This window comes from Eptesicus fuscus, chromosome 22 (genome assembly GCF_027574615.1).
Source record: "Eptesicus fuscus isolate TK198812 chromosome 22, DD_ASM_mEF_20220401, whole genome shotgun sequence".
In the NCBI taxonomy this organism is placed as follows: Eukaryota; Metazoa; Chordata; class Mammalia; order Chiroptera; family Vespertilionidae; genus Eptesicus; species Eptesicus fuscus.
The window spans coordinates 8,308,326-8,322,684 of record NC_072494.1 but is presented as its reverse complement, the minus strand read 5'-3'; the positions used below and the strand labels follow the sequence as shown (position 1 = coordinate 8,322,684).

General features: G+C 43.7%; 1 protein-coding gene across 1 annotated transcript in view; it reads right to left on the bottom strand.

Annotated features, from left to right (window-relative positions):
- The window catches only part of MAGI3 (membrane associated guanylate kinase, WW and PDZ domain containing 3), a 140,667-nt gene that overhangs the window by 52,441 nt on the left and 73,867 nt on the right, over nt 1-14,359 (bottom strand). The window contains exon 2 of the mRNA XM_054711511.1: nt 1,433-1,549. Within this exon, the coding sequence (XP_054567486.1) occupies nt 1,433-1,549 (117 nt within the window). The remainder of the gene's footprint in view (nt 1-1,432; nt 1,550-14,359) is intronic.

Genomic DNA, 14,359 nt, shown 5'->3' with positions numbered 1-14,359 from the left:
ACCCCGAGACGCCCTGTGTAGGCAAAGCACCAAGTTCCTTACAAGGGAATGACAATCAGATTATTTCAGAACAATGCTTTACAGCAAAAGACAATCAGACAATTGACTAATATAATTAAGATAGACCAGGAAAGAAAATATGAGCCAACACTGCATATCCGTCCAAACAAACTTGAAAGGATAAAAACCACAAGCAAACGGCTACGGTGGCCCAGTGGGCCCTTCCTAGCAAGTCTAGTGGAGAACAAGCTTCAGACAACCATGATCACTGAAGAAACAGCAACAGGCCTGGCGAGTGTGGCTCAGTTGGTTGAGCGTTGTCCTGTGCGCCGAAAGGTTGCCGGTTCGATTCACAGTCATGGCACATACCCGGGTTGTGGGCTCGATTCCCAGTAGGGGGTGTGCAAGAGGCAGCCCATGGATGTTTCACTCTCACATCGATGTCTCTCTCACATGGATGTTTCTCTCTCTGAGGCTCAGGAGGATTAAGTGAAGCAACTAGGAAGATGCTAGAATCAGGATTTTGAACTCCGTCTTACCTAGCTCTTTGCCGCTACATAATGCTATTTGTTTTTGTTTTTAAGTCCAAGCAAGAAAGAGTGAGGTCTAAGGCAGTGCAGAGGGATAGATGCTTAAGAAGCATAATTGGAAAAGCCTGATAATGGACTGGGCATTGTGTGAGATTAATAACAAGAAAAAGAAATCGAGAATTTCAGAGCCATTACAAAAGCTGGCATCCACAAGGAGTTAAAGATAGTGAAAAGGAACACAGAGCTGAATGTCCTTTTATGCCTTCGTATTGTTTACTGCTTTTTCTTCTTCACCAGGCCCGCGCTCACTAAAGCTAACACTTAAGCATACATGATTTCTTGTTATGTGTTTTATCAAAAAACCCAAAACACCGTTACAACAACAATGAGGTCCTATGAAAACCATTAAGACTGGAGTAGAAATGCCAACGTCAATGCCAACATTCAAAATGGGTTGCCAAAAGGAAGGCACTGTGTTTTTCTTCCTCTTTTTTCCTTTGGGGAAGGGGCGGACTTGAAAATTAGCAATGTCTTAGCAGTCAATACAAAAATGTCTCCGTGTACAAGGCATTGAGAGCACAGAAGTCTTTTTACTGCTCAGGCTGTAGAAATGGATTTATATGAATAAAATCTAGTTAGCAACATGTACACAGATAGTCTTCCATTCTTAAAACCTAGTGACTTTTCAAAAAGTCCCAATATAGACTCTCCGGGTTTTTCTATTTTGACAAACCAAACCCCTGAAAGTTCTCTGAGAAATGTCTCTCCTTCTCCGACTTTGGTTGCATTCCAGGCCCCACCTTAGTCTTCACAATTTCATAGGAGATGCTCTCCCCGAATCATTTCTAGATGTTTGGCCAGTTACATAAGGATCTGTTTCTTTTATTCCATTTCCTACTTACATGGAATGGTCCTCAAGTAGAGGTTATCTCTGATCACTTGCTGCAGCTTGTGGTCAATTGATCCTTTCTGAAACTGAAGACTCAGGTAATGTCGCAGATCTTTGTTAATGACTTTGCCTACAAAAGAAAACAAAACACATAACTGTTAGCTCTCCAGTTAAATATTGACTAAATGCCCTTACACAATAAACAGAAAATCCTACATAATAAAGAGGTAATATGCAAATTGACCCTCATGCCATCATACAAGATGGCTGCCCCCATGTGGTCAAAGATGGCCACCACAAGATAACTGGCAGGGGAGGGTAGTTGTGGGCGATCAGGTCAGCAGGGGAGGGTAGTTGTGGGCGATCAGGTCAGCAGGGGAGGGCATTTGGGGGCTACTGGGACTGCAGGAGAGGGCAGTTAGGGGCGACTGGGCTGGCAGGGGAGGGCAGTTAGGGGCGACTGGGCTGGCAGAGGAGGGCAGGTGGGGGTGACTGGGCCAGCAGGGGAGGGCAGTTGGGGGCAACTGGGCTGGCAGGGGAGGGCAGTTGGGGGCGATCAAGCCAGCAGGGGAGGGCAGTTGGGGGCGATCAAGCCTGCAGGGGAGGGCAGTTGAGGGCGATCAGGCCTGCAGGGGAGGGCAGTTGGGGGCGATCAAGCCTGCAGGGGAGGGCAGTTGGGGGCGATCAAGCCTGCAGGGGAGGGCAGTTGGGGGCGATCAAACCTGCAGGGGAGGGCAGTTGGGGGCGATCAAGCCTGCAGGGGAGGGCAGTTAGGGGTGACTGGGCCAGCAGGGGAGGGCAGTTAGGGGAGACTGGGCTGGCAGGGGAGGGCAGTTGGGGGCGATCAAGCCGGCAGGGGAGGGCAGTTGGGGGCAACTAGGCCGGCAGGGGAGCAATTAGGCATCGATCAGGCTGGCAGGGGAGTGGTTAGGGGGTGATCAGGCTGGCAGGCAGGCGAGTGGTTAGGAGCCAGCAGTCCCGGACTGTGAGAGGGATGTCCAACTGCTGGTTTAGGCCCAATCCCTGTGTCGAGCAGTCGGACATCCCCCGAGGGATCCCAGATTGGAGAGGGTGCAGGCTGGGCTGAGGTACACTCCCCCCCGCACCCCAGTGCACAAATTTCATGCACTGGGCCTCTAGTGAACAATAAAGAGAAATCAGCATATTTTACTAAAGACAAGATAACCAACACCAAGTTATTAAAGGCACAGTAATTAAAACATATACATGATTTTACAAGGCAGGGGAGGGAGAGGGCATAGGTCAGAGAAGGTAACAAGGTAAGTTCACTCAGTCCCATGGTTTAAATACCACCTATATGCTGATAACTTCCAAATTCTTATCGCCTCTCTAGTCAAATATGTTCCCGCCACACTGGCCATCTTTCTGACCTTGGAAAAGGCCAAACGGGTGCTACCTCAGTGCCTTCTCTCACTAAACTGAACAGGCATTTTCTTTCCACTTACTTGACTCTGTGATACAATGTGAATAAAACAAGAGCGGAAGATTCTTTTCTTATTTGTGGGGGAAACGGGAAAGAAAAAGAGGAATATGAGGGGGGTCTCCAAGAAGCAGTAAGTAGAAAAATGGAGGTCTGAAGACATCTGATAGCAATGCATTTTTAGTGAGGGCTGAACTTAAAATGAAACCCAAAGCAATCCATACTGTTCAATGGAAAGACCTTAGATAATTAGGAAAGAGCAATGCAAAGACAAAATAGATAATTTCACTGAATAAAAAATAACTGCTTAATTAAAATGTACTCTTTGTTTTATTTTTTAAATATATTTTTATTGATTTCAGTGAGGAAGGGAGAGGGAGAGAGAGATAGAAACATCAATGATGAGAGAGAATCATTGATGGGCATGCTCCCACCGGGGAATGGAGCCTGCAATCTGGGCGTGTGCCCTTGATTGGTTAACCAACTATATGGGTTGGAATTGAACTGTGATCTCCTGGTTCATAGGTTGACATTCAACCACTGAGCCACACAGGCCGGGCTACTCTTTGTTTTATTTGAACAGCATAGTTATGACAAGGTTAGATAAATCAAAAGGTTACTACAGATCAGTTCATTCTTTTCACCCATATGAGAGGGTGCTAATATAAGCAGGAAATCAGAGTCCTTCTGAAGTTAGAGATAATATTCAGATCCTTAATTGAACACACACAAACCCAAATGTCCCTGTTTTGCCAAAAATAGATGCTAAGGAAGCTGGGAATTTTTATGATGAAAGAAAACCTGAAAGCCCTAGCCTGTTTGGCTCAGTGGATAGAGCTTTGGCCTGTGGACTGAAGGGTCCTGGGTTCGATTCCGGTCAAGGGCACATGCCTAGGGTTGCAGGCTCAATCCCCAGTAGGGGGCGTGCAGGAGGCAGCCATTCAATGATTCTCTCATCACTGATGTTTCTATCTCTCCGTCTCTCTTCTCTGAAATCAATAACAATATTAAAAAAAAAAGAAGAAAAGAAAACCTGAAAGATATTCACAGGGAGAACCCAGAAGAATGCCTAATCTCACAGATTGCTTCTCCAGGTACTTAGGGGCCCCATCAACTGGAGTCCAATCCAAGTGGGAGCATATTGTTTCATTTGTTATTTATATTATAGCACTTGTTTGTCGCTGGGTAGAAGGAACCCCTAATTCATAATCAATACTGCACAGTCTCATTGCTTACTGAACAAAAACATATCCAATAATGGGTCCATCAAGTCAATTATAAAGGTTAACCAACTATATGGGTTGGTGTTCCTTAAGATTAATAATTAATAATAAACTACACTAGCTACAGCAGACTTCCTTGCCTCCGGAAACCAAAAGAACTTTCAGAAGGGGACAGAATGTTATTATTGCCTCTTTGATATGACTCTAGGTAAAATTTTTAAGTACAAATAACTTGTACAGGCAGATGACTAAAATGACCAGAGGGCCAACCAGCAGTCACTGCAGAGGAATCTATATTATCAAATGTACACGAACTTCTGCCTGTTGTTTAGGGAGCATTTCACAGGAACTTGATATGTCAAGGGCATGAAACACGTGTACCCAGGGTGAATGTAGTTGTTGTTAAACAAATAAGAAAGAAGGTCCCTCACAGTAGCATTCCCACCCAGCCAGCCTCTGCTCTAGGCGCTGAGCTCGTTCATTGATTTTAAGTGATGTATAAGTCAGGTTGATTTATGAAAGTTACAAACAGATCTATGCATCTTAAAATACAGCTCTGGTGGGGAAAGGCCTACAACTGAAATTTCAATCATATAAATAAATCCAGGCACGCAAGCTTCGATATATAAATCCTTAGTCCAATGAACTCTGAAGTAGAAACCCACACGTTCTGAATGTCTGCTAATTCATATCTGCTCCTGGGTCTCTCTGAGGCATCGCTGTGTAGGGTCACTGACCATGTGGCATGCCAGCTTAGGTGTGGCCACAGAAGCAGCTGTCAATCAGCCTAAATGCCAACATGTCGTCGTCTTTCCATAAGGTTAGTCTAGCAAGTGGTTGGCAAAGTCTCCTCAAGTCAAGATACGACATGTCTTTAGCATTTTCTAATCCAGTCATTACAAAATCAAATAAAAAAAATAGAAAAATGAGGCCTGTTTGACATGTCTTATTCTTATAAACTCACATTGACTCATGGCGATCATCCCATTCTTTTCTAAGCACTTACAGCACTGTAGTTTTAAAAATAATCTCTTCAAATTTTGAGTGCAGAGAAAGACAAAAAAACATATGATTTCACTTATCTGTTGGATCTAAAGAACCAAATAAATGAACAAAACTGAAACAGACTCATAGACTCAGAGAGCTAGCTGGTGGCTGCCAGAGGGGAGGGAGGCTGGGGGCCTGGATGAAAAAGGTGAAGGGATTAAAAGGTACAAATTGGCAGTTACAGACTATGCAAAGGTATGTGAAGTGCAGCACAGGGAACAGAGTTGACAATATTGTAATAACTACGTATGGTGCCATAACTATATATAATAACTATATATACAGGAGAAGGAACACCTTGTAAGGTACTTGATTGACTACCCACTGTGCTATACACCTAACACTAATGCAAAACAATGTGGAAAGCAAACGGTAATTGAATAAAGTTAGGGAAGTGGATTTGAGTTTTCACCATGTACTTTATGTCCTTTTGGACACTGGGACACTTGCTTCTCTTCATTCCCCTGGTACTTCCCACATTCTCCATAGTTTCACAAAAAATATTGACACTAACCCTGAGATCGTATCTGAGATTCCCTTCAACTCCTGTGAGGCCATTCAGTTGAGTCCTAAAAACTCAGATGCATTTCAAGTGAATGATAACTCTTGCTATCTCCTAATCTTCAAAAAAATGTAATTTCTCCTCTTTGGGGTTGTTTTACCTTTTACTGTTGGAAAAGTACTTCTGCTAGTTATGGAAGCCAGTAAGAATGATACTGATCTAACCAATGCAGATTGCTAGTCACATTGCTTATTGCTAATTTCATCGATGCTGTCTGAAATCGGCCTACAATCAGCTAACATGAACATCTGACAGTAAGTCTCCTTTTCCTTCTTGTCGCCCTCACTTCAAACATAACCTTGGAAGCTCTTCGTGCTCTCCGAAGTGTCACAGCTCCTTGTGAGCTTCCTTTAGAAAAGAAAACCCTTAAATGTTTATTTCTTAGTCTACTTAACGCTGTAGAAATGTGATTAAGTCTCCTTCCACCTGCCAATCATATGCATCTTTTTAAAAATCTGAGCTGCTGAGAGCATTCTGTGCACCCTTAAGGATTTCTTCACTTAATTTTCTTTCAGAAATCTCATCTTGGAACCACACCTGTGGAATCTGTAAAAAAAAAAAAAATCCGTTTTTCTCAAAGGCAAAGTATGGATGAAACCATGCCTCAGTTCTCTTCCTTACCCTGCCTGGAAGATGGCTTAGTGTTTTTCCCCCAATAAACTGTCCATTTAACTAGCTCTACACAGCCAAGGTTACTCTTTTCCCAGTAGACCTGGACTCTGAAGAGCAGTGTGTTTTATTACTTCCTCCACCCCCTGAGCACCTCAGCAGTAAGAGAACATTCTATGAAACGTAAACTGAACTCCAAACTGGCTCCTTGGCTTAAGGCAGGGGGTCCCATCCATCCACCCATCCACTGCCATCTTTTGAGGTTCTTCTCAAGCATCCTATATAATAAAAGGCTAATATGCAAATCAACCGAATGGCAGAACAACTGGTCGCTATGATGTGCACTGACCACCAGGGGGCAGACGCTGAACACCGAGCTGCCCCCTGGTGGTCAGTGCACTCCCAAAGGGGAAGCAACGCTCAGCCAGAAGCCGGGCTCATGGCTGGCGAGCGCAGCGGCGGTGGTGAGAGCCTCTCCCGTCTCTGAGGCAGCACTAAGGATGTCCAACTGCTGGACATCCCCCAAGGGCTCCTGGACTGGGAGAGGGTGCAGGCCAGGCTGAGGGACCCCCCCCCACCCCGAGTGCATGAATTTCATGCACCGGGCCTCTAGTAAGTTTATAAGAGCACAGCTTTTAAGAGCTCTTTCCTAAGAACCTACCCTTCCAGGAAGCAGTCACATCTACTGTGTAAACAAATATTTACCGAGTGTTTGGTAGTAGGCACTTGGGGGTAAAGCAGTGAATGAGCGTGCCCCTAATTAGAACTTAAAACCTGAAGGCAAGACGAACATTAAAGTAGAAATCCCAAAGCCGGGAGCATCATGAAAGGGAAGTCTAGCGCACTGTGGGCATCGATCATCTAGATCTCAGTCTGAGGAGTCTGGGAAGACGTCCCTGAGTCGCACTGGAGCTGTGACCTGAAGGATAAAGGGGAGACAGGGAGGAAACAAGGGGGGAAGTAGAGGGACACACAAAGGCACTAACTTGAGGTGGGAAGGAACACAGTGCTCACAGGACCCGAGAGAGGTCCAGGAGAGCTGGTTCTCAGAAAGCGAGGAAGAGCTCACACAAGCTGGGACAAGACCCAGGGACCAGTGGGTTGAGTAGAGCCTTGTAACAATGATTTAACAGAACATCAGCTAGCTCAGGTCTGACACCAAGGCCCTTTAAACTGCTATACACGAACAACTATGGACACATCCCATGGTTGGAACATGCCATATTAATGCCATCTCGTTATTTCTATTCTATCTAGAAGAGCATATTTAATGCTGTAAACTTAGAAGACCCAAGTCTACCACGTTCTTTAAGTATGCCACTGTCATTACAGGCAAGTAGGCACTTAATGAATTTTAACCCTAATTTAAATAATGCTTGCTCAGTCCCAAATTGGAAGAACATTAAACACTCAGGGATCCTGTGAGCCATTTCAGTCTTGAAAACTGGTCATCTTTTAGTAGTCTTCCGAGTTAATTTGAAGCATTAACACAGACTAAAGCAATCAAGTGTATCTTCTGCAAAACACTGCTGCCACCTCACCAGACAGGAGAGGGTCTCCTGCTGATGGAGCTCACACTCGTTCTTTTTTGCTCCCCAGCTTCACTGACATATGTAAGTTGAAGGTGTATGGGGTGATGATTTGCTATGGAGGTTTGCACCTCCATCCCCTGACATAATTCCATCTGTTGGGCATACGGTGGTAACATTTAAGATCTAGTTTCTTAACAATTTTCAAGTCAATAATGCAGTACTGTTATTATAGTCACCATCCTGCATGTTAGATTCCAGAACTTATTCATCTTATAGCTGGAAGTCTGTACCCTTGGACTAACATTTCCTCATTCCTTCCACCCCAATCTCTGGCAACCACCAATCTAGTCTCCATTTGTAAGAGTTCAGTTTTGTGTTCTTTTTCAATTCCACATTTGAATGAAGGCATACAGTGTTAGTCTTTCTCTGTCGCAGGTCACACTCTTTGTCCATACTGTCAATATGACAATAGTACATGGTAAATGGAAGTGTCCCATTGGTTCCTGGAAGCAGCCATCATAAACACATCGGTGGGATTCGCCTACCGCCCTGGGTCCCACATCTCTGGCAGCGTGAGGTCAAGTCTACGACTGCACACCTGGTTCTCGCCCCACCCACCCTAGAAAGGTTTTGTACCCCTCCCTCCTTCTTTCCTTCCCTCCCTTCCTTATTATTATTATTATTTCAATGAATTTACAATCAAAAGACTTGGGAGTATAGCCGAAGAAAGCACTCTTTGGTTTGGGTAGCCTATACTCGGAAAAATCCCTGAACTGCACCAAACTAAATATATCCATTGCTAAAAGCCTGAGACTGTTTGTTTATTACATGTAGAATTCAATATTAGTGCAGCATTGAAATTGTTTCATTATATTCAAATTAAGAGAAAATAAAACCCATGATCATGTTGTATACTTTACAAAAACGTTTCATGGTTTTCATTTGGGTAAATAAAACAAGTACTAGTATTTCCGTGTAGGATATATTTGCAAATAACAATAATTTCTCTAAAAAAAAACTCTGATGTGTGGTCAGGGATCTGAGCTACAAAGAAAAAGAGTAGCTGCTCCAGAGGAAAACGCTGCTGTGTGCATGTATGTTCTACTTCTGAGCAAGCCCCACCTCCCCCACTCCTACCCCTCCAGTCTCCGCCCCCAACTCTCACCCTGTGGTTTCAGCTTTGTGTCTGACCCCTGACACTCCCCCGTGCTGTGTGCATGGAAATACCGTTAGAGAAGAAGGCCTGGGCCTGGACCACCTCCCACGGGATACACCGGCCTCCCTCACTGCATCTCAGGCCTGTGCACAAACAGGAGCTGTGTTTTGTGCATCTCTGTGCTGCCCAAACTACCTAGCGCAGGCTGAATAAATACTTCTCTTAAAACACACCAGGTTGGCACTTTAAATAATGGGATTGCTATCATGGTGGGAGCTTTAACAGAATGCATCTTAAAAAAGATATTTGCACTGTAATCCTCAAAGACACGAACATTCTTTCAATCAGCAGACCATTATAAGTAATGTTTTGACTATAACAATGTGGACAAATGCTTATGACATATTTTAAATGGAAAAAGGTCACAAAACAGAGTCTGTAGCGTCACCCTAAATGAAAGCATGTCTGAGGCTATGCAACTAAAAATATGTAAGGGACATGTATAAAGCATACTCATTCTTAAATACTTAATAATACCTAAAATATTATTGCAGGGTACAATGGAGTGATTTTTAAAAACTTTTTTTTTCTTTAAAAGCCTTTCTCTTCACGGTTTTTATGTTTTCAGATTTTCTACATTGAAAAATCTATTACTATAATGAGAAAAAACTTTTATTTTGATTTAAAAAATATATTTGTATTGATTTCAGAGAGGAAGGGAGAGGGAGAGAGAGACAGAAACATCAATGATGAAGAGAGAATCATTGATTGGCTGCATCCTGCACGCCCCCCACTGGGGATCAGGCCCACAACCCAGTTACGAGCCCTGACGGGGAATCGAACCGTGACCCCTGGTTCATAGGAACTACTTGTGTCTCGTGGGGAAAGCCAGTTGGTCAAGGCTGGGAGTGCAGACGGGGAGGATGGGATGGGGGTACAGTGCACTCTGGGCAGGGAAGAGCGGGCTTTACCTATGACATTAACAGGTTAGAACACTACTCTGCAGTGAAGAAGTCACTAAAAATTTGAAACAACACAGCCAAGACCTGTGTTTTATTCAGGTGGATCATTCTGGTGACAATGTGGACTCGGGACACAAGGAGAGCAGGCGGAGGGCATTCAGACCAGCAGAGAATGGATTTGGCCACAAACCAATTAATGCTGGCAGGAGCAGTAACAGGAGAATCAAGGCAGCAGAAAATTGGGTCGGCGAAGGCGGCTCAAGGAACATGCGCAGAACGTAAGACATTAATCGAGACACGAAGTGAAGGCGCACAGATCTGCAGAGCGCTCTAATTCCAACTTCAAATTATAGGAGTCCCTGGAGGAGAAGAGAGAATGAACTAAACAATCAATAAACAAGGAGTGAGGCTGAAGAGAACGGAAAACATTGTAAAGAAATAGGACTGGAAATTGAAAGGCTCAGCATGTGTCAAGAAGAAGGAAAACAGCATCACCAGGACCCAAATTTAAATTCTTCTTCTTTTTTTGAGTCTCTAAGCTTCCCAAAAGAAAAAAAAAATTATTTAGAGTCAAAATTAAGAGAGATTAAGATAACGCCACGGTGAAAGACATGTGATATCTGTACCCCGTTTGCTTGGCAATGAAAAGTCTTTCAGATTTTTGGTGGTAGTGGTGGGTTAAAAAAAATTTTTTTTTTTCATCTATCTACCTTTTCTTCAGAGAACAATGACAGGAACAATCTAGAACTCTGTGACTAAAGCTAAAAGAAAATCTTATCATTTAGAGCTGCTGTAGGCAAATACTACATTATACTATCATTACGGTGATAAGAAATAAACAGGTGACACATGAGAAAGAAATGTGAGACAGGCAAGGTAACAAGACCAATAGGAAGTGGACACAATCCACAGGCTATCTTACTTTTCATGGGGAAAACTCCAAAATTACTGCTTCAGAGAGAACGAGAAATGGACCACAATTCGGTTGGAAAAACTTTGTGGTAAGTTCAAGACTAACATCAGGCCCTGGTGGGTTTAGCTCAGTGGATAGATCATGGGCCTGTGGACTGAAGGGTCCTGGGTTCAATTCCAGTCAGGGGTACGTGCCTGGGTTGTGGGCTCCTTCCCCAGTGGTGGGTGTGCAGAAGGCAGCAGATTAAGGATTCCCTCTCATCATTAATGTTTCTATCTTGCTCTCCCCTCTCCCTTCCTCTCTGAAATCAATAAAAATAGGTTAAAAAAAAAAAAAAAGACTAACATCAGATCGTCTTTGTGGCTCCTCAAAAATATACAACTTCATTATTATAAAATTACTAGAGGCCTGGTGCACGAAATTCGTGCATGGGTAGAGTCCCTAGGTCTGGCCGGCGATCAGGGCCAATTGGGGCCTTCCTGCTGTTGGCCAGGGCCTTCCTTTGTTCTGTGCCGCCCCCTGGTGGTCAGCGCACATCATAGTGAGCGATCAAACTCCCAGTCTCTCGGTCGAACTCCCGAGGGGACACTTTGTACATTAGCCTTGTAAATACAGTATATAGATATCACCTTGCAACTGACATTATGAGGCCCTTTGATAACACCCTGCTGGAATTCATGTTTCTAAACTCTCAAAAGACAATGATCCATTTGTGTCTTAAGCTCAGTAAACTTCACGTACTTTGTTAAATTTTAAATCTAAAATTAAAATCAAGTCCACTTTTCCTGCTCTTGAAGAATACGATCTATCCTATTTAAGAAGAACTAACATCACAAAACCTACCATAGAAAAGACTTCTTAGTTATCAAGAGCTTTTAAAGAGTCAATGTGATGACTTTATTTTTTACCATTTGTACCATTTTTCTTCCCAAGTATGAATAATCATTAACAGTAAGGCTATATGTATACAATAACTATTTTAATTAATTACCTAGTTAATTCGGTGAAGAAAGCACTTTAACTGACTTTATTTGTTAAATTAATGATTTCTAATTGGCTCATAATTATATATCTGTCATTGAAAAATGATATATTATAAAATTTTAAATAAAGATTCTTACTTTATAGCAGTAGATTAAAAAATTTCGCAAGAACAGAATCCTACCTTCAAAGAGATTTTATGAGAAATTCTGAACGTACAAAAATAGGTCATTTGAGAAGCATTGCGTCAGCCACCTTAAGGGGGGACAGGGTCTTCTGTTAATATCGTGTTATGTATCAAGGCTCCCGTAGCAAGATCAACTAAGTCAACAACGGTGCCCTGCTTTTTCCCCAATACAACTTCCGTTTAAATACAGAACTCTTCTTTTATTAGTTGAAAAGAGAGGGAGGGAGAAAAAAAAATATATAAGACAAAAAGAGAAAAAGAAGGAAGGAAGGAGGGAAGGAAGGGAGAGAGGGAGGGAGGAGAGGAAGAAAGAAAGAAAGAAAGAAAGAAAGAAAGAAAGAAAGAAAGAAAGAAAGAAAGAAAGAAAGAAAGGAGGGAGGGAGGGGAAGGGAGGGAGAAAAAAAGGAAGGAAGGAAGGAAGGAAGGAAGGAAGGAAGGAACGGAAGGAAGGAAGGAAGGAAGGAAGGGAGGAAGGAAGGAAGGGAAAGAAAAGGGAGGGGGTAAAGCCATTAAGAAAAAAATGGCAAAATAAATGACTGGACAGTTCACAGGAGAAGAAATGCATGAGAAGTGTTCAATTTCACTCACTAACAGACAAATGCTAGTCATTCAAACAGCGCTGAGTTGCCATTTCTCGCCATCAGACGGACGAAACGGGCACCAGTACTGGTGGGGTTGTTTCCATATCCCGCTGGTGGTGCCCTGGTGCACCCGGCCAGGGTGGGGGGCTGGAAACAGGCCGGCCACGGGCTCCCAGCAAGGGGGTGCATTCTCCATAGAGAGTTTACCAAGTAAAACTGAAAGGTGCCCTGCTTCCTATCATCACGTGGCTGCAATTCTAAAAACTGTCAGCAATAACACACTCCCTGAAAAAACTCCTTTGTCACGAACGCTGAATAACTGTCCCGGTTGCCTGTGAGTTTTAATAATACGCATATAAGCTTCAAATTAGACACTTTATTCTTATTTCTTAAACCTTAAATTAGAGTGGAACTTAACGAGGAGGACTCCCAGTGTGGCCCCTGATGGACACCCGCTCAGCTCTGCACATTCATTTCAGAAGTTTGCAGGGCTTTGAAATGAGCCCAGCTCCATGTGAGCACAGTTTGTCTCTAGCCCTGGTGATCTACTACGTTCAAACAACAGGTTCCAACAAACAAGGATAGCCCTATGCCGTTTCTCTTTTCTGCGTTACCTTTTCTCCTGGTAGGGAGTTTTAGATGAGCTAATCAGACACACAAATATTTACAGACAGCCGGAACCAGCCTCGAACAATGAGTAATAGTACAACCCAATGTTTTAAAAACAGTTATTTAGAGAACAGAGTGCGGAAACTGTGGTCAAGGTCATTAACTATACAACAATTAAACATAAGGAAGTGGACATTTACATAGGGAAAAAGGAACCCAGTTCTGAAGAATGTCAGGAGAGACGACAAAGCTTGCTGCTCATACATTTCTAGAAGAAACCAAAAGGGCACTGTTTATTTGAATGCCTGGTTAGAGCTGGTGGATCAAACAGGCTGCCTCTCACCGGGGATCGAACACACAGTGCGGGTAGGTGCCCTGACCAGGAATGGAACTGGCAACCTTTCGGTGCAAGGGATGATGCCCAACCAACTGAGCCACACCAGCCAGGGCAGAAAATTCTTTACCTAAGAATGCCAACTCACAGATGTGGACGGAATGACAGAATTAGCAACCCCCGATGAAATACTTGATTTGGCCAGGGTGATTTCCCGAAAGGGCAAATCTGAGTACATCACACCTCTGCGTTCCACATAACCTTCCAATGGCTTCCAGCTGAACTCAGAATAGCATTCAAGCCTGTTAGTTAGGGTTACTAGGCCTGCAGCCTTCCTCAGCCGTCTCCAGCCTCGACTCCTTTGCAGCTAGCTCCCTCTCCACACTCCAGGCCCACTGCCATCCTTACCTTCCTCAAAGGCCAGTGTTCTCCCTGGGCATTGTATGTGATGCTTTTTTCTCTCTGGGACACTTTCTCCAACCCCTGGCCTGGCTGTTTCTTACACACTCTTTACACCTGCATTCATGTCTGTACGTGGATGTCATCTCTCGGAAGCCTCCTGATCCCCCAGTCCTGAGTTAGCTGCCACTCTTGGTGAATTCCTTAGGACCCTGTAATCCCCTTATCAAATATACACACCTCACCGCAGGTGCTTTAACTGCCTAATTACTTGTCGGTTTCACTCCCTGGATTACCAGCATCAGGAGAACAGGAACAACGCAGCAAGAACTCAAGAGAGACTGAAGAAGTAATAGAACGCAACAGAACAACTGAAGGCCTTTGTTAAAGAGCACAACCTTCTG